Here is a 27891-nt window from a genome sequence, read left to right on the forward strand (position 1 = left end):
AATTTTAGTTTGATTTTTTGTTCCACGAAAGTGCCTGTCATTAGTGATGGCAAATTTTTTGGAATTCATAATTTAGTTCTCATGGATTTTCTGCTTTTGTGTGAAGTTTTTTGGCTCCAATAATTTTATAAACATCGGTGTTACATAAACTGAGCATAGTAAATATTAGTTTTCAGACCATTCTCCAGATGGGGTTTCTCAATGTTGGCAAGTTTGTTTAACACAGTGTTTATAGTAAGAATTGGGAAATTATTTGCTGTTTACATGATGGCCTCTTTTGTGCCAAAAGAATGAAAACATTTGGAGAAACATGTGTACCAGGCACATGTTCATGTTACAATACTTGATTTTCTGCATACCATTCACATCAAAATTTGTGCTAAAAATAATGTGGTTCAAGAAAAAGATTATTTCCAGCTGGGAAAACAAATGTTAAGAAAAATGAGAGTCTATAAAACAAATAACAAGCTACAAAAATAATGCTCTTGAATTTAACACATCTGTCTTGTCTAAATTATCAATATTTTGGGAATATATGCTGCAGGGAGTTTTAGATCCCTTGTTAGTGTTTTCAGGCCCTTTGTGCAGGAATAAAATTGTATTAATGGTATTTATTTAAGATACATTTTAATTTTGCAACAGCTGGTATTAACATTTCAAATCTGGTAGGAAGTACTAGTACATCCAAGTACCAAAAATATCACAGCAGACTGCACTGTGCAATATATCCCGGTAGCTTTTGTTATGACGATAGTCAATAGACGGTACCCAATTTGCATAGAATTCTGCCAAAAGGAGTGTCAACCCCAGCCCACGACTTAACGCCGTGAGGTGATAATGGTGCTGCAATACAGACATAATAAAGTCAATTTCAATAAGTAGATGTTCATTATTCATATTCATGGAAGTGTGTGTGGTGTAAATTAGGCTCAAATGGGATGCAAAGTGCAATTATCTCAGATGGCATTGTTGGCAATAGTAATTTGTGTGCAGCGTTGTATGAATCGAAATTAGCGTATATATTCCATAAGGTGAAAATGGGTGCTAATGACACAAAGCCTTCTGCTTTTTGAGGAGGATTACACTTCTTTTGGTATTAGGACATCTTTTTGTTGCAAAGCTTTTACAAAGTTTATTGTTAATCAAACTTAATTCATTGACATAATTATAAAGGTTGAATTTTATAAAATGGTTTGCCAATTTTGAAGGTCATAAAAAGGTTTTTCATTTCTTAGAAGTGGTTTATGTAAACTATAGAACATAATTATAATTCATAGTTTAACTTTCAAATGGAATATAGCACTAACATTTGTATAATTGCAAATGTTTCAACTTTAACGTTAAATAATTATCTCTGTCTCAGTTCCTGATTTTTTTTTAAAGAAGATTTCATAAATAAGACAATGTGTTATACTGTATTTATTTGTCATAGCATCACTAGCAATAATTCAAATGACTTATGGGGGCAGTTAAGCTATTGATCACAGGTTAATGAAAGCAAAGAACCCGTTGGAAGATTTATTGGCATGTTTCAATTAATTAAAGATTGTCATCAACAGATAGGTGATGTGTGAACAGCAGCCCATGACAGTTGTCTGTATATGTATGCCAACAATCTTGGGGCGTCTTGTAGCAATTATGGCTGTCTGTGCACCTTAAATATTTAAATGTTAACTTCTTTATGAGGCCCCAGTTATTGTAATTTGTTATCTTCAAGCAGTTGCGTTGCTGTTTTTTTTTTTTTTCAAATTTATGTCGAGCTTTTGAACCGATCTTTGGGGATACATTTAAAGTTATTAAAGGATAAAATAGGATGGATATTTTGCTACCACTGGAATAGAACTGGTACAGTTTTATACTTTCTATAAAATAAATGAAATTATTTTAACTTGGAATTTTGTTAAAGTTGATTATGGCAATAGGATGGACTTTTAATTACTAGGGGAGTACATATTGTGTAATGTTTCTAAAAGCAAACATAATGATTTTATCATACTTTTTAATTTATGCAAATTACACAACACCTATTCAACATGCTGGTAAGCTGTATAATTAAGCAGGGCGGTAAAAAAGCTGTTGTGAGAATTTCCCATAACGACATTAGAGATAATGGCATTTTGAAAACATATATTTTTTTATTTCTCATTTATCTTGGCATCAAATTTGTCTAGCTTTTTATTCACTTATTTAAATTACAACATCCCATGAATAAGTAAGTAAGTGTGAGGAAAATAACGCTAAATAAATTTGCAACGTTGTAATTGTATCTGTTGTTAATAATTAATACCCGCTGGTTCGTAAGAAGTTTTTTTAATGCATTCATCATTTAAACAATGCTGTAAAGTTTTTTCTAAGCGTCAGTTGGGATGATATTCACAAATCTCCATGAACAAAAACCTGGTGTAATGAATATTCTGAGTTTTCTGTTCTGTCCAATATTACATTATGGAAACAAGAAACCACGTTTTATGTTTTCGTGCAGTTTGAATAAGTCAGCTTGCATAATAAATTGCCGGTGTCCATTTTCTCGGTGTGATAATTTTGAGCTGTTGAAATTAATATTTGCTTCACATTATGATTTTTGGTCCGATTTCATTATATTATATAGAAAACATTTTTTGCCAACAGCCAAGCCTTTATTATAAAACTCATCTTATTTAGGTATATTATTGTATGATGGTAACAAGACATTAAATAATTTATGAGCCATGCTCTGTGAAAGGGGGATTTAATGCATGTGCGTAAAGTGTTGTCCCAGATTAGTCTGTGCAGTCCGCTTTAATGATATTTTCTGTTGAAACAAAGTAACTTCTTAGTAAAAATCCAGTTGAGGCGGCAAGTGTTATCCCTGATTAGCCTGTGCGGACTGCACAGACTAATTTGGGACAACACTTTACGCGCGTTAATTAAACACCCTGTTCACAGAGCACAGCTCATATCTATATTGTGTCAGAATTTAACAAAATTAAGTAACATTTTTCATAAGGCCACTGTTTTTGTGTAAAGATCAAACTGTAAACTGTACAGTTTTTAGAACAGCACTTTTCAGTTCCTCTGTATTGGGTCTGAATACTATTTACTGTTTTCTTAATGTAATATGTATTATCAGTGTAATTTTAGGGTTTCAAATGCAATTTATGGTTTGTGAGAATAAAAATGTATTATGTGAATGTTTCATGTCTTTACATTAACCCATTTATGCGTAGTGGACTCTCCCATCCTTCTAAATTGGATCAATTTATTTCCAAAATTAGGAATGTCTAGTATATTTATTTCTATATTTAGAATATTTCTTACAGAAATTCCTTTAAGCAAACAGCGCTACTTTATGCGGCGTCTCATCTGGGTCTACGCTGTTTGCCAAGGCCTTTTTTCTAGACGCTATTCATAAATGGGTTTATTTTCACATGGTGGTAGGATGATGGACTTCCTAGGATTTGGCTATCAAATTAATTTGCTCGATAACCACCATTATTAGTTTTGGAATTGATCTCCTATAACACTCTGACCCTTTCAGTTTATTTAAAAATTTGAACATCCTTCCCCAATGATTCAGCCATGCAGTTCTCAAAGTCAGAATATATTTTGGCAACCAAACAATCCTGGCTTTATCAGTATTGTGCATGTTGAATTCCCAAGCTTTGTTGGGGAAATTTAAAATTAATTAATAGAATATAACCGGTCATCTCAAAGACGTACAAATTGCAATTTTAGATGATAAATCGACCTCAGTGAGTATAGCCTGATGGCAGATATAAACTTGATTGCTATTTTTTAGTATTTTTGACGATGCTGGAACAGCAGCGTCCAAGGTTTGATAACCAGTAAAAAAAATCTTTACAATGGCGACCTATGTAAAACACCGAGCCAGTCCGATTGAGATAACTCGATTTTTCAGTTACTTCCCTTGGCATTCGCCACTGCGTAGGAAATTGCTCGTTGATTTTCATTGATAATATTCTCCTAGCAGAGTTGTCGTTCGTGTTGATAAAGATAAATATTAATAGAACAGCATATCCTGGGGAAACAGATTCAATAAGTGTATCAGAACGTTAATTTCAAATTAGTAATTTTACACCCATTTTATTTTTATGGACCAATGAAACAACTATATATTTTCTCTATTTTGTTTGATATTTGTTCTCGATTTAGTAAATAAATTGCGAATAAAAACATGTAAAATTAACTTTTTACGTGATCACAAAACTAAAGAATGCGAATGATTTCAAACCTGCAAATTGTAAACGCTGCTCTGCTATGATATATATAGATAAAACAACATTTCTTTGCGTAATTATCCGTCCCGCTGGCGCAGTGGTAAGGACGATCGCTTTTTTACATTTACGACACCGTTTCAATTCCCGCTCCGCCCCCCCCCCCCCCCTCCCCCCCGCAGCATTTGACCATATAAAAAATTAAAAAGTATTTCAGTACAAAACAAATAGCTGGAAATTGCAGCTATCATTCAAAATTCGTCCCAACTGTCGTCAATCTAATCTTATTAGGTAGGAGTACTGGACACACTCGGGGTCCCAACATTATGCAGCCTCAGCGCGGAGGTAACTCATTACCTAGGAAAAACACAAATACACACACTGGTTGCAGCCTAGGCGCGTATAGACTCAAACAAGGCAACAAACTCAAGTGCGGGCACAATCATTTAAAATTTACATATTGAATACGATATTCTAACATAAATTACACAACCACCTAAGTGTACATACCATGTGTGATATTTCGTTCGATTGTTAGATTTCAGCATATACATGTATAAGGTCATTTCGCTATTAGTTAACTTATCCATATGTTTGTGGGCGAACTCGGATAGTCAAGTGCTCATACGATTGAGCTCACATGGTCCGGCTATGTGCTCATACCTACTTTCGAGAATCATCATGAATGTATTGCCATACTTAATGAACAAGAATGTGACCCGCCTCCCAGTTTCGCTCAATGGGTCAAGTTACCCACGGGTACTACTTCCCCGTACCACCAAACTTTTTTTTCGTACCAAAAATGTTTCGTACGCAAAATTTTTTCGTACCAATTTTTTTTTCGTACCCAAATTTTTTATCGTACCCAAATGTTCGTATCAACATACACAATTGTGGTGATATAGATAAACTTAAATTGATGTTTTATATCCATCCTCTTCAAAAGCATCGTCACTCCAGTACTGCCAGTACTTTGATTAAATAATGACATTGGAAGGCCAGTTACAATGCTGCACAGATATGTTTCATAATTAATCTATATTAAATTTACAAATAACATTCTTTTTCAACCTTGATAAATTGGTTCTTAATAGGGTCATAACTATTATAGACTATTGATTATAATTTTGATATTGAATAAGATATATGTTATAATATTGATTAGCATATAGAGCATAAGCCTAATTGCAAGTCCAGATTTATAATTCTTAATAATGCAATACAAAAATAGGACAAATGTATGGACAATGTGTGCTCTATGGGCAATGAAAGACTTACACTAAAAACACTGCCTGATCCCCACCTGTTAAGTTGTTCCAAACAAGAGCTCCTTGATTGCTAATCATAATTAAGTTTCTTATTCAAAGATTGGATTAATCAGTCTAGCACAATAGAATTTGGAAACATCAAAGGCTTCCGTTGACAATCAATGTGATTGTTTTCTTCTGTTTGCATTATCTTTCCTTTTTTTTATCTATTCATTTGCACAATAATTGAAAAAATAATGGATAAACTTAGTATTTTTTTGAAGGGTTGGATTTCTAATTTTTTACTCAACTCGTACTTGTGGGAAATATCAAACATAAATTAATTACATATTAAATGTGTGAATTCAAGTGTTATTTTGAGATCTAAAATTAAACTAAGGGGTTAATCTCTCTGGAAAATATGACTGTATGAGACACTATTTTGAATAAAGAAAGAATCACCAATTAAATGTATGTGGAATAAAAATCTTAAAAACAAGTTTGGTGAAAAAAATATGTAAGTAAAATAGAGATGATAATATTTTTTCTTTTGTCTTCAAGATAAAATGATCAACAATTTTATAACAAAATAGTTAAATCAGATAATTTAAATGTAGTGTAATTAAATGTGCAAATTTGCGTTCACAGGAAATGTTCTACCTCACTTTTACATGATAATTTGAAGAAGAAATTAAAATCTTTGAAGAAAATCAACAGCATGAACATTTTGATTGGCTTAATTAACATTTGCTAATTACATTTCCTGTTTTATGATAGTATTTATTGAAAACATTGAATGAAATGTTCACAATTGTACCAAACCTACACAGAAAAAAAATCAGGAGATAATATTTTATACATAAAGTGCATATATTTGGAAGGTACCTGTTCCTAATATTTTAAAATAATATTATTAATATAAAAAAAACTATGTGCAATGCAATTTTTTGTCACTAATTATAAATAAGAAACATTAATGGTACTTTGAAATGTATAGCCTTTTAATATATAACTTTTTGTGAAATTTACATCAAATTGTAGTTAAAGGATATTTATTTCTGATCTATTCATTATTGATCTCAACTTAATTATCAAAATAAATGAGTCATGAAATTTGAATATTCAAAGAAGTTCACATCCCATGTGGGACCTGATTGGTCATGGTATAACCCATTAACCAATCGTACTCATTGACACCTGTCCACTTATTTTCAGCATTATTAATGCCAAATCACCATGAAAAATCATTTACTGATTTGAGCAGTGTGGTCAAAATCATTAATAAAAGTCAATATTTTTTGTATCTCTTTATCGATGCATGCGCTTTATAATACGCTGGGTAGCGAATCAGCTGGAAGTATTGAGCGTATTGACTTGCCGGTCTTATTTTACTAAAGCGTAGCGTAAAATGTGCCTCTTGTACCATTGGCTGATGGGTTTAACTTCTTTGGGGACACACATTGTTGATGGTGTGGTTTATTTCGTTTACTGAAGTAGTTGAAGGAGGCAAATGTTAAACCTATCAAAGGTGATAGTTGTAAAATAATTGGCCACTTCAGTTTTTGTGTTTCGTACCATTGTGTTGACAAGTTTGAAAGAGAAATTGTTTTAAAATATTTTACAAATTGTGCTAAATGGACAATTATGTTGGAATAAAATTGAAATTGAATTTTTACACTGTTATGGACTTGCTGGCAATTTAAATATCAGGTATGCTGGATTTTTATTGAAGATTTCATTGTGTTTATTTTTTTTTAAATATAAATATAAATGCTTGATAATATTGTCAATAATTCTGAAAAGCGCGGATGAATTATATAATACTTTCACTAATGTTATCTCTTTGAAGTGTGAATATTAGAAAATCACATAATCTCATTACACACAACGCAGCACAAATACTTACCTACATAATCTTGCTGAATTTCGAATTTTATCTTTAAATTACAAAATTCTTACTTCACTAGCAAGTGAAAATGTGCTGCCAGCTTACAGTATCAATAGTATTAGGCAATATCTGTCTTTTATGAACATCAAAATGCTGCTGTATTAGTGAAGTGCATCACGTCTGCTGCCGTATAGATCTTTGTTCCCTAATTCCCTTTTTAAAACCTTTGTCAAGGGTTGTATAATATGGATTTATGGTTTGTGTACACGGTTTGAAATACTCTTAAGGCAAAACAATTACAGCTTAAACGTTTTCTTGGGGCGTCTTTGATTCGGACAGGAACAAACTCCTGTGCAAATATACAGATGGAGTTTGGTACATAATGAAACCATCAGCCGAGAACTTAAACAAACTATCCTAACAAAAACTTGTATCAATTTTGGCAAATAAAAATACAAATATTAACAGCCACGTGGTTAATTCTTTAGCTCAGAAGTGCAGAGTTTGAATGGTTTAAGGCATTTTGTAGGAATAAAAGCAGCCGCTGGTGGTGCGTTTGTTTAGTGGTGGACTGTGGAGTAGTGCAAATAGGCTCCTGTGTTTGCACTATTAGTTTGAAGTTGATCTTGAAAAAATTTAAGGATCTATTTGTGACCAGTCATTGGATAATTGTATCAAGAAGTATTACTCGTTGAAAGGCTTGGCTTCATTTCATTTAATATCAGAGTCACTCACACGAAAAGCCGACTTAAGAACTCGACTCCGATGGGGTCCTAGCATGCAAAGAACTTGGTTTATTGCAAATCTGCCTGCTCATGATCATGTTTGAATTATTTAAGAATTATGGAGCTTATTAAAAGAAGACAGGTACACTCAGTCTATGATGTTCAATTAGGTTTCCAATGATTCACTTGAATTTGAGAAGCATTGCATGAAAAGTGATTTTTATATTGAAGTGTTAACAAGCTATCAGGGCTTGATTTAAATGGAGTAAGAGTGAATGTTTGGCAGTTAGAAAGTGGTTAAACTTGAAGATTTTGAGCACCTTTCGTGTATTATCAATTTGCTTCAATTTAGTTTGTAAAATATGGTAATAAAAATCAACCATGCTTTTAATGTTTAATTAATTGTTTTATTAAACTGAAACAAAATGAAAATGTGTAAATGATAATAAGAGAATATGTGTGTATATTTCAGTATTGAGTCTTATTTAGTTGATGGTTCTATTAATGTACAGAATAAAATTAAATGAAAAAACATAGAGTAGAACTTTTTTTATCTCACTTATATTTTCAAATATTTTACTACTTGTCGTAACAAATCTTTTCTACTGTATTTGCAGATTGAGAGTGTGCCGAGAAATGTGGATTGAGTGTAGTATTCTGTAGTGCTATCATCAACATTCATCACCATGTTGTTCCAAATCATCTCTATCCTCATCTGCCTGCTTGCAATGACCACTGCCAACAGTCCAAAAATCCAGTTTTCTCTAATGGAGGAGTTACCAAGTGGACATCTTGTTGGGAGCATAGCGAACAAAAGTGTTCAACACTTGAACTACACCGTGAGTGAACTGTCCTACAGATTTTTGACGCAGAGTGAAGCTCAGTCTTTGTTCACCATCAACGACAATTCGGGCGACATTTTCACATCTGTTGTGATCGACCGGGAACACATCTGCGGGTACGACACAGTGTGTGTGAAAAGTTTCGACGTTGCAGTGAAATCCAAGGACTTGCAGTATGTTCAGATTATCTCAGTGGAGATACTTATACAAGATAAGAATGACAACTCACCTATGTTTGTGACCGAGAGCAACATCATAGCCATACCGAAGACAGTAGTGTGAACTCGCTGTTTAAACTCGAAACAGCCACAGATAAAGACACAGGGGCAAATAACTCGGTACAAGCGTATGAACTGGTGATGAACAATGACTCCAAAGATTTTTTTAAATTAAACATCACAATCAACAGGGACAGTACATTTAACCTGAGGCTTGTCCTCCTGAGAAGTCTGAACAGGGAAGCAAAGGATTCTTATAGTTTGGTCCTAGTTGCTAAAGATGGTGGAAATCCTCCGAAAACTGGTACCCAGAAGATCATCATTAACGTTACAGATGCCAATGACAATGCTCCAGAATTTACCCAGAAAATTTACAATGTTACCATCAAAGAAAACACTGCGCCCATGGAGACCATCCTTACTGTTTCGGCCTCTGATAAGGATTTGAATGAGAACGCTAAAGTTAGCTACAGAATCAGCGAATACAATCTGAACAAAGATAGACTAGGTGATACGTTTGTGATGATCTCTGAAACGGGAGAATTAAAAGTGAAATCTGACTTTACTGCACTTGCTGGTCAGGTTGTCCGTTTCTTCATTGAAGCATACGACCATGGAGTGAACCCGTTATACTCCCAGGCCGAGGTAGTCGTAAACATCGAAGATGACAGTAACAATGCACCAAAGGTCACTATCAGTTTCATCACTGCAGGTAACAAAGGGTTTGTGGACATTCCAGAAAATTCTATGAACAATTCATTTGTTGCATACGTAGATGTTGTGGATTCTGACAAGGGAGATGATGGCGTAGTTGACTGTTCAGTCTCCAATAGCCATTTTTCTATTGTGAAAATAAGCAAAGGTTTCAAAGTTGTTGTGAACTCCATTTTGGACCGGGAAGTTCTCAGTACCTACAACCTGACTGTGACATGCTCTGACAAAGGAACGCCTGTTCTTAGCGAGAGCGCATCATTCTTACTTCATGTCACCGACATCAACTGACAATAAACCAGTCTTCAGTCCTAATAATTACACAGCCAGGCTTCCAGAACACAATAAAGGCAATGAAATGATTCTTCAGGTACTGCAAGAGACGCTGATAGTGGTAGCAATGCCCTTTTCACCTTTCTACCCAATGAGGACGCAAGGGGACGTTTCGTTGTGGACAGCAGCACCGGAGTTGTTTATGCCAATGCCATCTTTGATCGTGAAAACGAACCAGTGATATTGTTCCATGTTCTTGCTGTGGACAACGGAAACCCTTCCCTGACTGGGACAGCCATTATTGTGCTGACAATCGCCGACGTGAATGACAATGCACCGATGTTCATTCAATCCTCGTATGAACTGAAGATAAAGGAAAATCAGGGAACAGGAACTGATGTGTACACCTTCAAAGCTACAGATTTAGATGAAGGAAGCAATTCTGTATTCGATTTCAAAATTGACTCACAGAATAGTGAAATTGTGCCATTTGTCCTTTTACAAGACGGACTACTAAAAACTAACAAACAGCTTGACAGGGAAGAAAGAAGCCGATACGATTTTGTTGCCATAGTAACTGACAGGGGAGATAACCATTTGAGTACCAGAGCGCTCGTTTCTGTAATTGTAGAGGATGAAAATGACAATAGTCCAGTGATAACGTTTCCAAGGCCTTCCAACAACAGCGTGGAAGTGGAATATCCAGATTATGCGTCAGAGTACATCACAACTGTGGAAGCTTATGACATTGATGCTGGCAGAAATAAAGATCTCGTATTTTCCGATTGCTGCTGGTAATGAACTAGGCATTTTCAAGTTGGACTCAGAAACGGGCAATCTTTGTTTCAACAGCAAGGTTGATATTGGTTCGGATTTGATGATAGGTTTGGACATAAGTGTGAAAGATCAAGGGCTTGTACCCCTGGAAACAATGAAAACGCTGTTTGTTGATCTAAAATACACAAATGCCACCTTTCTGAAGAGCACATTGGATTCAGTTCAGTCAAAGAACATCATCATTACGGTGGTGGTAGTCGTGGTTACCTTGGTCATCTCAGGTACCATAATTGGTGTCATCTTGTTCCTGAGGACAGCGGACAAGCGTCGTAAGGCCACAGAAAAAGTGGCCAATAACTCCAGTTCGAGTCTCAGTTCAGATTTTGGATTCACGGCCCAAAATCCGAATCACACGATCCTCTCCATAGACACGCTTTCATCAGTGTCTGCGTCAGGCGAAGGGCAAGACTTGATTAAGAAGAAAGAAGTCAGCTTCCAGGATTCCTATGAATACCACCAGCGCAAGCAAACAGCAAGTTTTACCACAGGAAGCGACAAGCCATCAAAGGTATGTCTGAAAACTTTCATATATATTTTCCTCTTTGTGGTATATACTATAATTGTTATTAAAATCATAAACAACATTTATTTGTAAATCTTCATTTGTAAATTTTCATTTTTTTTTGTTTAAATACACATAAAAGTTTTTTATTTTAGAAAAATATTGAAGCAAATAAGTGGATTCTAGAAATAGCTCCAATAATCAATTTCCTTTGTAGTTTATACAAATAATATGTTTATTTAGGAACGGAGTATAACTTGTTGGATAGATTCAATAATAGCCCGTTTTGTTTGTTTTCTTCTCTGACACCTCTTTTTGTAACAATGTTATTCGTAAGGCAGCATTCAACACCATTGAGCGGTGTCTATTTACCTTCGAAGTGTGTGTCACTAGTTATTGCATGAAACTAATCAGTTTGTGTCAACAGAGGGAATAATAGGGATAAACATTGCACTTGTACTAATTTAAGTAAAAAACCAAATACAGCTTGTGCATACTAATTAAAAATGTTCTCTATACGTTGGTATATATTTGCATTGTATAATATGAGATAAGAGCTGGTTTGGAGGGGCTCTAGAATCAATTTACTGGAGTATTATTGGTGTAGCTAGATCTATTTGCATAATGAAATTGCTTAATTTGGGGTTCAGCTACTTGCTAATGATACATGCATTGACTTTCTTCTTCTCAATTTGTACAATAACTGTAACTGAATTAAGTTTAAAAGAGGGTTTCATTATGTAAATACTTTACAAAGGAAATTGGTTAGATTTTCAACCGATATTTTTTTTAGTTTCATACAATTGTCAATGAAGCCCTGCCATTCACTCTCCATATTTGAGACAGGCTTCAACAGTACTAATTTAAAACCATGACAATACTTAAATGACAAATAATATTTATTTATGATATAGGAAGAAAGTGCATGTGCATATTTTTAACATTATTTGAGAGCTTAAGGGGGTATTTATGTTTGAAATCTCAAAACAGTGTCACCATAATTTTTTATTCAATATCTTTGAATTTTTTCCACCGTTTGGTCGCATTAAGGAGGTTTATGGGTTTATCTCAGCATCACTTCAATTAGTGAGGTGAAAATGAAAGTGATTTCTTCAGTGGGAACAAATGAAAGATTTGTTTTCGAGATTATGTTTTAAGATTTCCGATTAGACTTAATTTATTTAAGACCATTTGCAAAGCTTGTTCAGTTTTGGAGTCAAAATGTCGATAGGGACCATGGTTGTAATGTACAGAAAATAGTGTTAAAGGCTTTTATTGCCTTGTAAACTGTTGTAAGTGTATGATTGGGTGTAATTATGTTGGATATCAGATATAAATGGTATTTTTTGCACTCAACCAAAAAATTGTTATGGTTTTTTTTGTGTTTGAATTTTTGAGATCTCAAAAACTATGAGTACTGCTATTGATAATTGAAACACTGAGGATAATTGACTTGACATTGTTTCAAACCAAGTGTTCTTTATCTAAAGATATAATAATCAAGGATCTAACATTTTAATTACTCATATTTTTCAACACTTAAATTGTTTAATGATTCATATACTAAAGGTTTGAGAATAATTAAAGGTATCTTAATGATATCTTCATATCTTACTATGATTATCATCCTTTCATTTTTACCATGATCATTGATGTGAGTCACCCTTTTAGAGTTCTCTAAAATGTAAAATTATTCAAATGCATCAATATAATAAAATACAAATTATACCTATATTTTTCACCTTTGTTTTCAGTCCTCACTACGAGTCAACCCACAGCATTTTTCTCCCCACTTGGTTCCCCAAGTCCCAGAGTCACAGCAAACACGTGAACCAGTTCCCCCCTCGCAACTCGACACTCTGGAACTTCAGTACCAGGCCAGCAGCCAACTGAGCACGCTGAAACTGCAGCAGCTGATGCTCCAGAGTCGCGCCAAGCAGTGGGTGGAGCAGCAGCAGACGTTTGGAACCACGAGGACCACGTCCCAGCATGACGACCACCACAGTGAAGGGTCCGCGGAGACCATCGCCAGTGACAGCGGGCGTGGGTGCAGTGAGGAGGACGATGTGTTCAGCACGCCTTCAGCAGGTTTGTACTGTTTGGTTGTAAAAAAGTATTTTTATTCACCCCATTTTTATATGACATTTTTAACTGATACCCTTTTACAAATATCTAAGTTGTGTTAAGTCAATTTTATTTTATCTTAGTGTTTGTGAAAAATATGAATTTTAAATATTCATTTTAATCTTATTTATTGCAAGAAGCTACTTGCCATAAAAGCTATCATTGATAATTTTTATTTAGTGCTATACATTGTATATTATTTATTTATATCGATGTGTAACTTGTGTTGTGTCAGATGGTTACGGTTTGCATTTCACATTGAAAATAACAGTGTTTCTCTCTGTTTTTAGACGATCCAAAACTGTTTGAAATCTCCAGTCCTGAGTCGCAACGCAGTAAGGACTGCACAACAGGTCAGCGTCAGAACAGACCCCTGGAGGCTCCGGGTTACACCGCACTATGCTTCAAGGAGCCCTGGACCAGAAAGCCCCATCTGAAGTCCCACTTAGCACCTATTAGCCATAGTCAGATCAGCTTAAATCGAAATCTAAATGTTCGACACTCAGTGCAGTCAGACAGTACTTACAGCATTTACAAAGACAGTAATAACGGATTCTCTTGGGGTAGTTGCTTACATGGACAAGATTTCACTGGGGATTCTGCCCTTCATTCGTTCTTTGATAAAACTCCGGTGAATTACACAAATGCGTACAGAGATGATGACGATATGTGTTCAACCACAACCTCGGGGAGTTACACAATAAATCCAGAAATCGATTTTTTGTGAGAGATATTAAGAGACGCTGTGACTCTAATTAAGATTTAACTGTGATATGTGTTGGGGGATTTACAAATGGAACAATAAGAGATGAACCAGTTTTCACAGTAGATGTCAACAACTGAATGATGGTTGGTGTAAAGCCTCTTTTCAGACAAGCAAAGCTTTGTTTAGACAATTAAATGCAAAGAGACTTTCATTTTAATGGTTGTTGCAGAAGACAAAATGACAATTATTTACTGTTCTGTTTTGATCCTTTTATTAAACTAGTGCTGGAACTCTGTTCAATACCAAAGTTTGTTTTTTATATTTTCAGTAAAACTGATGAACTTGAATAGTGTGTATATATTGTAATATATTGCAATATGCTTTAACTTATGATTGTTATACTATTGTTAAGAATTCAAATATGTTGTTTGCATTTAACCATGGGTTTATGAACTATCATCACCCAATGCCAAATGAAATTTGTGTACATTTATTAATTTCACCATAGTTTATTTTGAAAATTATACCAACAATCTGCATTTTAGCAATGTAAAGGTGAAGAAAAAACAAAGAAACAGAGATGAGTTGGATGAAGTGTTTGCATTTGAACACTTGGTGCTAATATTGTACAAAATGTTCAATAAATTGTGTAGAGCATTGGAAGCTTATGATCTCAGATAATAAAAACATGTCAAAATATGATTGAGTTGTTGCGATCCTTCATCTTTTGTTTGACTATTAACTATTATAATGTCGACTGATGTGGCAAGCAGACTGCATTGATGGATGAATTTGATTTATCTTGATTTATATGCATACACTAATAAAACAATAGCAATGAATATTTACTACATAGTTATAACTGTCGTATACATATCTTTATCCCTACTGGATATAAAACTGAGTAATGAATATTTAATTTTGTAATTACTCATGAACAATCAGTTTGTTTATCGGTATTTATTATCAGTAGCAATTAAGACTTACTATTTATCCTTGTAATAAATAAAAATCATTAGAAGTTGAAAAATTCATCTTTCAATATTGAGCTGCCAAAATTATGGACATTATAATGTTGTGGGGAAAACACCAGAACTTGAACTTGAAAAACTGTGAAGAGGATTACGATAACCTTTTCATTATTAAGTAGGGGCTCCTGTTAAAACTGCTATATATATTGCAAATGGGATTTCGATCAAGGCAGATTGGATTTCTGTAATATTTTGTGATATCCAAGTTTCAATTAAAAACAACAGAAACAAACAGAATTAAGCTTTAGTATTTTAAGGTCTCGCATCTGATTTCAGTTTTAAAATGTAATTTCGAAATATGGTTAATTTTCTTTTCAACATTTAATTAAATTAATTTGACAATTTATCTGTATTAAAAACTTATAAATAAATAATGAGCCCATTTAGTGTAATAACTATGTTTGTTTTGGATTCTCTTGCACTTTATTTTGATATGATAATTTCATTAAATTTTAGATTAAAATGTACCAGTCAGTAGAATTTTTGAACTATTAAATTCATTTGATAGTTTGTATGTATTGAAAAACATTGTAAGGCTGTCAAAAAAGCCATGCTTTTTTAAATTTATTTAGCATATTGACCAGATGAAAGCAACAAACTGTTTGGGTGGTAATTTTTGTTTGCAAAGCCTAGAAATAATTTAACAATGTGCATCATGTTGAGGGTTAGAACTTCAAAGTGTTTTGCTGATCAAAATAAACACTGAGTCTGAGCCCATTCCGTCATGATACTGAGTACAACTTCTGACATCTGTCCTGTAGGCAGACATGCCTTGTTACTTGTCAGGTGTAAATCCCGCAGTGTGACCCTTAAAGCCCAGATACCCATCATTCTCTGACCCTGTCTTCATCGCCAGGGAGCAGGAAATATTCTCTCCCCAGGACCCTGGCCCATCTTGTTTGACTTGGTGGTGGATGAAGGATGCGTACAATGAGTCAACGAAGGCATTCGCCTAGTGAGACTGTTTGCTTAGATTGGACACAAAGTTTACTCACCGGCTCAAGATAATCAGAGGGTTTACATTGTTTCACACAAGGTTGCCACAAAACATTATCATTTGACAATTCTTGTGTTCCTAAACAAAACTGGTTTTACTAATTGCCACACCACTTAATCACGCACAGTACATAACACACATGTTAGATGGCCAGAGTGGTTAACTATTGACTTTCATTATGTTCCCTGCTGATTGAAATTCAATTATTCGTATTGGTGTAACAAAGCCATAAGCCTCCATGCGCTAATTATCATTAATTTTCGTGTGATAAGAATTAACACTATCTTGAGAATGTTTCCATATCTTAGAGCTTAAGGCCTCTCACAGTTGGAAACGGTTGACAAATTATTGACAAATCTTTCTGATGTCACAGTAATTGTGTGTTTTATCTTTTTCTTTCCTCGGATGTCGGAACAGTCCGGTGTAATCTGCAATAGATTAACTTTTAATTACGCTCAGATTTTGCTGAATTTTCATTTAAAGTTGACAAAGTGGTCATGCATTGTAGCTAGTAGAAGGTCATCTCTACAGAAGACCTTGGTGACAGTCCATCTGACCAAGTCAAAATTCATGCATTGAGCAGAAGACTGCAAATTAATCATTTCGGTGAAAATCAAAGATTTGAATTTTTAATACTTAATTGAAAACAGCGGGGCTGTGAGTGGAAAAATTGGAATAAAAATAAGACCAAGAGATTTTTATTGTCTCCAGTATGAAAATGATGAACCACTGGTGAGATTTTTTATGCTCTCTGTCAAAGCTGTCCTCCGAATTGATAATATAAGGGTCATAAAAAGGGGTCAGGTCAACGGTTTCAGTTACACCTGAGGATTGAATACTTTAGCAGAGGACAAAAGGGATGCAATTTCATCACTTGATATGAACTGACTGAATGATATTAACATGTTTATATTTCCAAAATATTTCGTTTCATACTGTATTCAATGCATGTGTAGGTGAACCTTTGCTATGCCACCAAAGGAGATCATTATCGGGTATTAAAAGCAAACTGGGTAAATGAACCCAACCCATAACTTGGATTTATGTTTTGACTTATTCCCCTTTTTATTAGCTCGACTATTATATATGAAATACATATAGTTGAGCTATACTACTCACCCCGGCGTTAGCGTGAGTGTGAGCATTGGAATGTTAAAGTTTGCGTACCACCTCAAATATTTTCTAATTCCCTTGACATATTGCTTTTATATTTTGCATACTTCTTTACCAACATGACCCCAATCTATAAACAAGAGCAGACAACTGTAACAAGCATTTTGTAAGAATTATGGCCCTTTTTCCACTTAGAATATGCATATTATTGATAAATCTATGTTAAAGTTTGCGTATCACCTCAAATATTTTCTATGTACCTTGTCATATTGCTTTTGTATTTTGCATACTTCTAAACCAACATGAACCCAATCTATAAACAAGAGCAGACAACTGTTTCAAGCATTTTGTAAGAATTATGTTCCACTTTTTATACTTAGAAAATTGAAACTTTGGTTAACTTTTGTGTTTATAAGATTCACTTTATTGCTTTCATACTTGCAACACTTACTAACTATCACACTTACATATCATGTAACTCTGACTGGCATTTTTGACAGAATTATGGCCCCTTTTATACATAGATAATTGAACATTTGGTCTAGTTTTGTGTTTTGGTCCATTTTGCCCCTAAAGTATCATAGCTATTGCTTTCAGTCTTGGAAAACTTGCTAACTATCATAAGGGAACTTTACAGGGCAAGTTGCATAACTCTGGTTGGCATTTTAACAGACTTATGGCCCTTTTTTGTCTTAGTAGCTTTGAATATTTTGTTAAATTTTGAGTTTAGATCGACTTTACTTCTAAAGTATCAAGGCTATTGCTTTCAAACTTCAAATACTTTCTTACTATCATGATTCATACTTTGACAATACAACACTTACCTGACATAACACAATGGACTCAACCCAATCCATCCCCCAGAACCCCCCCCCCCAAAAAAAAAAATTAAATAAATATTTTTTTCCTTTTATTTTTTATTTTTGACAGATCATCTAATAAATGACCACACCCTCAATTATACTCCCCTCTCCACCCCCACCCCAACCCCAATCCCCCCTCCCCCCCAAAAAAAGACTTTTTTTTAACATGGTCAAAAAACAAAACAAATATTTATTTATTTTATTTTTGAAGGACCGTCCAACCATTCCACCCAAGCTATTGCTATTAAACTTGAAATAAAATTTTATTAGTTTGTTTTATGTCTTTACAAATTTCCAATAGATTGTGGAAAATATACCAGAACCCAGAATCGTCTATAAAGAACAACTTCTTTAAAACATAAGCAATCAATATGTTTCAATTATGGTCCTCTTCCACTTAGAATATGACTATATTACCTTGACCTTATTGAATATGAATAATTTCCCCATGATGGCTTACGTTATACTGTCAGGCACTCGAATAGTCGAGCGCGCTGTCTTCTGACAGCCGTTGTTAACCCTTTGCATGCTGGGAAATTTGCCGTCTGCTAAAATGTCGTCTGCTGAATTTCTAAAATTAGCATTTTCTTCGATTTTTTTCAAAGAATACTATCAGAATAGCAAACAGTTTGGATCCTGATGAGACACCACGTTCTGTGGTGTCTCATCTGGATCCAAACTGTTTGCAAAGGCCTTTTAAATTCGGTTTCAGCGCTGAAAGGGTTAAAGACATGTTTTTTTACTAGTATTCATGAGTTACCTCAGAGCATTCATTTTGACTTCATTTTTCACGTACTATTACAATAATTCAATCTGGTTTCAATGTGGAACGTACTTATGGAAAGTGTATAAGAGAACCACATGTCACCGTATAGTGAAAACCACAGCGTTATTTTCAATGTTCTTAATTTATCTTTTTTTTTTATAAATTATGAAAATGCCATAACTATTTACAGACGTTAGAAAGTGTACCGGTACGTGAAAATTATTTGAAGCACCATCAAATTCTGCTTAAATATTTAATGATATTTCATATTTATTTGCGTTGTAGAAAATTATTTCATCAAGACCATAGAACTTTGATAGCGGAGAACATTCGCAGAAGTATTTCATGAAGCAAAATTGAAAACAGCAAAAGTAACAAAGACACATTCATTACCTAGAAATAAACATTTGCTAACATCTTGATAATATTGTAAAAAGAAAAAAAAACAAGCACACATTCTGCAATCAGAATGTTTTGTGCATTTCTACAGTTTGCACAATTGGTATTAAATTAGTTTTCGTAACCAATTTAACATCATCCAAATGACCTGTTTACACTGACACACATGTGACATCCAATTAAACAGCAAATTAAAACTGCTAAAACATAGGGGTTCACACTGGTAATTTAAATTAGCTGCAAATGTCGCAGCAATTAGCATTTTAATTTGAAAAAGTGTGGGAAATCAATACAGAGAAATAAACCTGATATTAAACAGGGATGTATGCCATTTTATAGGCAATTACCAACCTTGCTTGTGCCCAATCGGTAAGGTTATTACATTTCGTTTAAATAATTGATGAAATCAGGGAAACGAGTTCCTTGTTTTGTTAGTGATGATGCCGAATGTTTTAAAGATAAAAGGATTTAGAAAATCCTTGCTTTAATGTTTTTTTTAAATGATACTAGTATTTGCTATCTTAATTATGTTTTTTAAAATGTTCCAAGGCGATTATCTCAGGATTTTATATTGAATGCACGGGATAATTTTAAAAATGGAATCTTTAGTTAACCTTGGATATGACATTTAACATTTTTTATAAAGGGATACATAAAACTTTTTTGCTAACACAGGTCGAGAAATATATTAAGAGTGGTATTTGTTTCCTACAAATATTGCATCTTTTAAATTTATGTTTCAACTTACTTTATTTTATGTGGAATTTATTTGCTTACATGTATTTAGATTTTCATACATGTATTAAGGTTTTCAAAAGTTTGCATAAAAAATGAATTATTACCACTGACCCCTAGGTAATAAATTATGATAGATAGATGAGATGCCTGGGAGATGTATTTGGTTTATAAATCATAAATCTGATCACCTTTGGATCTAACTACAATGAATTATGATAAATTAACTGAATCCATCATAATGCAAAATAGCTGTTGGAGCAATTGTTATAATATTTAATGTTCATCTAAAGCAATAACTTATCGTTATTATTCCTGTTAATAATCACAGTGATAATGGATTTTTAATACATTGTAATTAGGCTTTAAGAGCAAATGCACTTTAACAGTTGGCAGAAAGCTTTTTGTGGAGTTCTTTTGATCCCGAAAAGAGAACAGTTTAAATCTGGGATTATCATGGGGCATTCATAACCTATGGAAGCAACTCATCTTCTGAAGAGAATCATGGATTATGGGGCATTTATTTTTGCTCATGCGCCTTTAGGGTATGATAGTATCAAATATTGTATCAACATTGAAAGGCTTTGAGATTAAGAAGACATCCATGGAACTGGACAGAGAACCAAGAGGACGTTATCAGACATTATTAGCATCCAATAGTGAACAAAACAAAAGGCTATGGTAATAAAACTTGTTTAACAAAATATTCATATATTCATTAGTTGACAATATGATTAGGCTATGGGAACAGACATATTAAGTAAACAAAATCATAGGCTATTTTAATGTCTTTAGTATAAACAAGATATATCTTTAAAAGGACATGTAGTTTAATTAAAAACTAAATACTGCAAAAAATGCATCACATGTTTATCTTTTATCAGTTTCACACATGATGATGATCATTAAACAAATTTCCCCTTATCATGTCAATATTGCTCTATTGTCAGATCGGGTAGTACTTACATGTACCCTGGATACACTTAAGTATACGTACATGAACCCCAGGTACGGTAAATATACTAAAATGTACTCGGGTTTAAACGCTAAATCGGTTGTTGTCGGCTATTTTTTTTATAATAAAATGTACCCGGGTTTAAACGCTAAATCGGTTGTTGTCGGCTTTTTTTTAAATTAATAATGTTCATATTTATTTAAATTTTTCTGTTACCGTAAAACGTTGTGTATAACGCGCATTTATGTATAACGCGCATCTACTTTTTAAAGCTAAAAAATCGGGAAAAAAAGTTTTTGAAGCAAAAAAATCGGGGGAAAAATTCCATACCGCAGGCTAACTGAAAATCGTTCTATTTACATTGCCGATCTTACGTATTCTTTTATTGCTTCAATTATAAATTATTTTTAAGACGATAACGATACAACTAGTTGGTGTTTTTTTTTAATCATATTATGCGTAAAAATAAATGTTTGGATTTAAATGAATTATGCATGAAATGCACACTTTCCACGAGGATACCATCAAGGTTTTCATCATATGTCTCCGAAGTAACTGTCCACGATTTTATCGTGGAGTACACATAACGGATGGATTAGTTATAACTAAGAAACTGACATTATTGATTGGTATTGTCACCTGGTTATTCATGCATGACTAATTCACAACCGCGCGTTTGATTTACAATGCCGATATCATGCGTTCTTTTCGAGTGTCTAAAATTGACAGGAGACTTTAACGACTCAAACTTCTCAACACCATCACGACATTACCGGCGATAAACAAACAATGGAGGTGTGAAACCGTTTGTCGGTTCGCATGTTTTGATAATAGCCCAGCTACACAAAACTTGACAGGTGACTCAAATTGCTCAATAATCACATCCTCAATCTTGACAAGACGTATGAAAACGTGTAAACAAACACAGCATCAATTTTATTAACACATTTGAAAAGCAAGAAAAATAATCTTAAATATATCGGGAAATACCTTGCCGACATACTATTGTAAATCGACAAGTGCCCTCAAATAAATTGTGTAACCCTAGTACAGTAGGGTATAATATTGTGGGAAAAGTAAACAATAACATTTAAATAAAAATGGCTTCCTCGTTTTTCATTTTCTTCTTCAAATTTATTTGATTTCAATGCTCTGTACGTACCTGAAAAAGATAGAAAATATATATGTTAACTTTATAATGTTTGTTCATCTTATTCAGATCGTCAATATAACACTATTATTAACATAGTTACAGTTAAAACACCGGAAAACAGAATGATGCGAATTACCGCTACTGGGTAACTGACAGCGAAAAAATGTCTTGGCATGGCTGTAGTTGTGCATAACGCGCATCAAGTTTTTAAAATGAAATTTTGGGGTAAAAAAGTGCGCCTTATACACAACTTTTTACGGTAGATTGCCTTTATATTATTGAAACTCATACTCAGAAAGCATGTTGATGCAGTCTAAAAAAAGTTTGTTTCGTAATTACGGTAATTGGTAGCGCGTTTTACGACATCGGATTTTGGGCGGGAATAAAACAGTCTAATATTGGCCAGGTACGTTTTGGTATATTTACCATACCCGGGGTACATGTAAGTAGTACCCAGGCCGAAAATGACCAATCGAGGGTCAGTATAGTATAGTTCGGTATTTTTTTCTCACAATGAAAATAAGTTGCATTTACGAATAGGTTTTCATTCATTTCTGTTCCTATTTTTATATCTTTAAAGCAATCCTGTGATAGCATTATATGTTGTTTACTGATAGTCCATATTGTGATTCTCTGATGATTTACAGACCGAGTACTGACTTGAAATTCTTCAAATATGGAATTTATTGCATAATTGTGGGTGGACCAAAATTTGTGTCACATGAACATGCAGAGTAAGGAGAACAGGATTTCCCTACACTTAATGGAGCTAATACAAAATGCTGTACACATACACCTCCAAAAGGATGCAGTGATGTTGCCTATGTTCTGGGGGATTTCTTTCAAATCAGCGAATGAAATATTCGGATTTAGTCATAAAGGTCCACTGGCAGGAAATTTTCCCAACATTTCATCAGCTGTTGATAAGTCATTTAAGGTGGAAAGCTGGGTTAGACAGCTATGAGAAAAAAGGCTATGAGCATATCTATTAGTAAACAAGAGATGTGTTTGTCAGAAACACAATACCCCCTACTGCGCCGCTTTGATACATGTTTTTTTACCTTTGACCTTGAAGGATGACCTTGACCTTTCACCACTCAAAATGTGCAGATCCATGAGATACACATGCATGCCAAATATCAAGTTGCTATGTGAAGGGACATAGAAGTTATGAGCATTTTTCGAAACCTAAATGCGAAACCTAAATGCAAAGTGTGACAGAAAGACAGACAGACGGACGGACGGTCCGATCACTATATGCCCTCCTTGGGGGGCATAAAAAACATAAGGTTCCTAGATGAGCAAGGCGCATAACAAGTTAACCAACCACAAACACAGTATGGGAAGTATAATGTATGTACAATAATGAGCAAGGACAAGTTGCATTAAAGGGTTGTCCCAAGTTTGATTAAGACACTGTATTCACAGGGTGTTATTTTCTAAAATTTATGACATCTCAAACACTTCTCATATTGCAAGAAATAGTACACTTTATTAAAAGTTTATGTAGCTTTTACAACCGGGCTTTTTCCTGAATTATAACAAAATAAATTCATGGTACTTAATAAACAGAACATAAAATAAGTACCTACAGTAGTGAATAAAACTTGACGTTAATATTTGGGCATTGAAGGAATATGATTTTTTTTAATTAATTTTGAATGTTAATAATTGCTAGCGTCCATATCAGAGAAATAATTAAAGCTATACTTCTCTCCCTGTTCGTCAACGTATTGCTGTAGATATTCAGTAAAACTAAGCACATGCCTTTGGGGTCATTGTCTGAGGTCATTGACCAATGCCGATACCTCTTACATGCATTTGAGTCAAATTAAGGCATTGTTTGATTTCACACATTAAAGTTTAAGTTTGTGTTAAATAACTCCCTATCACTATATTCACTTAAGATATTGATAGTCTTCAGGGTGTTTGTTGTTGTGTCAGGTCTCGGTACATGTGAGGTTTGCTGGTGGTCACCAGACCAGACAATTGATGTTTTCTTTTAGTTCTCTTGTTCTCCTCCTTTCTTACTCCTTCACTCGTATGACCACACTTAAGTTAAAAAAAATATGTGGATGCAGTGACAATGTAAATTTGTCCCAACTTTTAACAAGCCTGTTCTGTGACAAACCCGCTCATGGATGGTGAGCTAGGCATGAGTGCTTTGATGTCCTCATAAAACTTCCTTTCCTTCCACACTATCGCATTGCCAAGTTTTATGGACATTATCTGACTTCCATCATGTTCGTGTTTATTAACAGACAAAGATTTTTGTTGCGATATGGGTCATGTTTTTTTCATAAGGCTATTAAACATCCATTGTAATGAATTATTTTCGGATGTTACAAGCATAAAACGATAATGACAAAAGCTTCCAGTTGGAAATTTATACAGAAATGATATTGCATTTGTAGCAAGACACTACATTATTAAATGCGATGAAAAAATATGATTGTCATAATGGTCTTTATGAACAGATTACATCAAATTAAAGTCAATAAACTGTGAAGTTATTACTAGCGATGTGGTGAAAATGTTAATTTATATAACATGTGATTTAATAATCAGTGTGTGGATTTAAAAAAACACTTTGATTGTTACATTACAACTCTGGAATAAGGCTTAGTCTTTAAATTGTACTAACATGTTTTCATTTTAGACACAAGTGCAAAAAAAGGCGACGGATAACAACCTTTCACTTGTGCACTGAAAGGACATTTTCAATTAAAAGGGTCTCCAGGTGTTAATCATTGTTTTACTTCCAACTTAAATATAGTCATTTAGACTTTATGAAAGTCTTGAGCTATTAAAGTGTGTAAAAAAAGGCTATTTTAAGGAAGCTTTTAAAAGTGGGAAATCAGATAAAAGGAGGAAGAAATCAGATAAAAGGAGGAAGAAATCAGATAAAAGGAGGAAGAAATCAGATAAAAGGAGGAAGAAAACCAGTTCATGCTTTCTGTCTTGCAGCTTGAATTAAGTATACAATGAAACTGACTATTGATTCAATGTTTCAAATTAAATTTTCCAACCGTTTAATCAATAATTTTATGTTAGTGCTTTGTGTTTTTCAACAAGTACTTAGTCCTTTGCAGTTTTCAACAGTATTTCAGTTCTTTGTGTTTTTCAACAGTACTTAAGTCCTTTGCGGTTTTCAACAGTATTTCAGTCTTTTGCGGTTATTAACAGTATTTAAGTCCTTTGCGATTTTCAACAGTATTTCAGTCCTTTGCGGTTTTTAACAGTATTTAAGTCCTTTGAGATTTTCAACAGTATTTCAGTCCTTTGCGGTTTTCAACAGCATTTTAGTCCTTTGCAGTTTTCAACAGTATTTTAGTCCTGTTCTTTTTTTCAACAGTATTTCAGTCCTTTGCAGTTTTCAATAGTATTTCAGTCCTTTGCAGTTTTAAACAGTATATAAGTTCTTTGCAGTTTTCAACAGTATTTCAGTCCTTTGCGGTTTTCAACAATATTTAAGTCCTTTGCAGTTTTCAACAGTATTTCAGTTCCTTGCGATTTTCAAGAGTATAAAAATTTCGGTTCTTTGCTGTTTTCAACAGTACTTCAATCCTTTGCGGTTTTCAACAGTATTTTAGTCCTTTTCAGTTTTCAACAGTATTTCAGTTCCTTGTGGTTTTAAACAGTATTTCAGTTCTTTGCAGTTTTCAACAGTACTTCAGTCCTTTTCGGTTTCAAACAGTATTTCAGTCCTTTGCGGTGTTCAACAGTATTTTAGTCCTATCGTTATTGGTGGTCAATTAACCTACTCACACATAAATTGAGATAGCTGGTTTAACAGTACTTTGTTCAAAAACTTATATCAAGGCACTAACAGACAACTAGAGAGCTTGATCAAGAGGCAATCTTCGGATTTGAAGTCCAGAACACAAACTTAGCTAGCCAATATCCAGCCAAGTTTTATAATACTTGAACTAATAATGTAGACAAGGGGAAGTGATTCATTTAAGTATTTTGTTTCAGTAATTGCCCTACTTTTTAACTAAATAATATTCAATTAAGTCCATGTTCCTGTATCAAAAACTTAATGCATCACAGGTATGACACTGTTCACAACATTAGGCAGCTATTTCAAAGTTTGGTGTTGTTGTATTTTTGCTTCAGTTTCAAGTTTTGGTTAAACTGTCTCAATATCTTTAATACCTCTAGCCTCTGAGTTTATTTCAGTATATGGCATCAGAAGGGATCAATCCATAATCTAATGAAACAAGAGGGCCTGAAAGGCACAAAGTCGCTCACCTGAGATACAAAGGAACTGACTTGTTCTGAGCAGCCAAAGAAATCATTAGAACAAATGTTCTGACCAAGTTTCATGAAGATAGAACTATAAATGGGATTTTTAGAGTGTTAACAAGATTTTACTTTAGCCATAGAAGGAAAAATGCCCTTCCCAATGGCGGCCATGCTTTTCAACAGTCCGGAATCATTTTCCAAATAATCAAAGATATCATTACAAAAAATGTTTTGACTTAGTTCAATAAAGACTGGACTATATATGTGATTGTTAACAAGGTTTTACTATAGGCATTTAAGGAAAAATGCCCCACCCCCTAGCAGACGAACCGGAGCCATTTTTGTTTGAACTAATCCAAGATATTATTAGAACAAATCTTCTGCCCAAGTTTCATGAAGATTGGACAATACATGTGATTTCTAGAGTGTTAACAAAGTTTTACTATAGAGTTTTAAAACTATATACTATACTATAGATAGGAAAAATGCCCCACATCCTGGCTGCCATGTTTTTAACCAACCAGAACCATTTTAAAACGAATCCAAGATATCATTGAGACAAATCTTCTGACCAAGATTCATGAAGATTGGACAATAAATGTGGCCTCTAGGGTATTAACAAGTTTTTACTATAGCCATGGTATATACATGTAGCCATATAAAGAAAAATGCTCCTAGCCTGGCGGCCATATTTTTCAACCAACGGGAACCATTTTCGAACTCATCCAAGATATCATTGGGACAAATCTTCTGACCAAGTTTCATGATGATCGGACAATACATGTGGCTTCTTGAGTGTTAACAAGGTTTTACTAGAGATGTGTTTGTCAGAAACACAATGCCCCCTACTGCGCCGCTTTGATACATGTTTTTTATTACCTTTGACCTTGAAGGATGACCTTGACCTTTCATTACTCAAAATGTGCAGCTCCATGAGATACACATGCATGCCAAATATAAAGTTGCTATGTGAAGGGACATAGAACTTATGAGCCTTTTTCGAAACATAAACGCCAAACCTAAAGTGTGAGCTCAGGTGAGCTTAAGTTATATAATGCACAACTTAATAAAATAAGGAACCAATATATGCAAATTAGAACTTCTATTTTTATTAAAAGAAAACAAGTACTTTGTCTGACAAGTTTGTGTTTATGGACATAAATACAGGTGAAAAGACGTCCATCGTGACTCCAGTATACCCCCATCTACTAATTGTGGGAGTGTGACATGGATTTCTCTTCAGGAGGTGTTGATTTTTCATATTTCTTTTGTGTATAAAGATTGAACTTAAAAAGCTTTTAGCATAATTTTCTATGATGGCATCAATAAAAATAAACATACATG

The 27891-nt window shown here is 34.0% G+C and overlaps 1 protein-coding gene across 1 annotated transcript; it reads left to right on the top strand.

Moving 5' to 3' along the window:
* The first annotated feature begins 6823 nt into the window (after positions 1-6823).
* Positions 6824-14986, top strand: LOC127876046 (protocadherin gamma-A4-like). The gene is given in 8 exon segments (XM_052420898.1): positions 6824-7171; positions 8692-9201; positions 9204-10127; positions 10129-10320; positions 10323-10901; positions 10903-11463; positions 13212-13545; positions 13872-14986. Coding segments are annotated over 7 exon segments (3468 nt in total). The 5' UTR covers positions 6824-7171; positions 8692-8760; the 3' UTR covers positions 14309-14986.
* The last annotated feature ends 12905 nt before the right edge of the window (positions 14987-27891 follow it).

The sequence above is a fragment of the Dreissena polymorpha genome, chromosome 4 (assembly GCF_020536995.1).
Source record: "Dreissena polymorpha isolate Duluth1 chromosome 4, UMN_Dpol_1.0, whole genome shotgun sequence".
NCBI lineage: Eukaryota > Metazoa > Mollusca > Bivalvia > Myida > Dreissenidae > Dreissena > Dreissena polymorpha.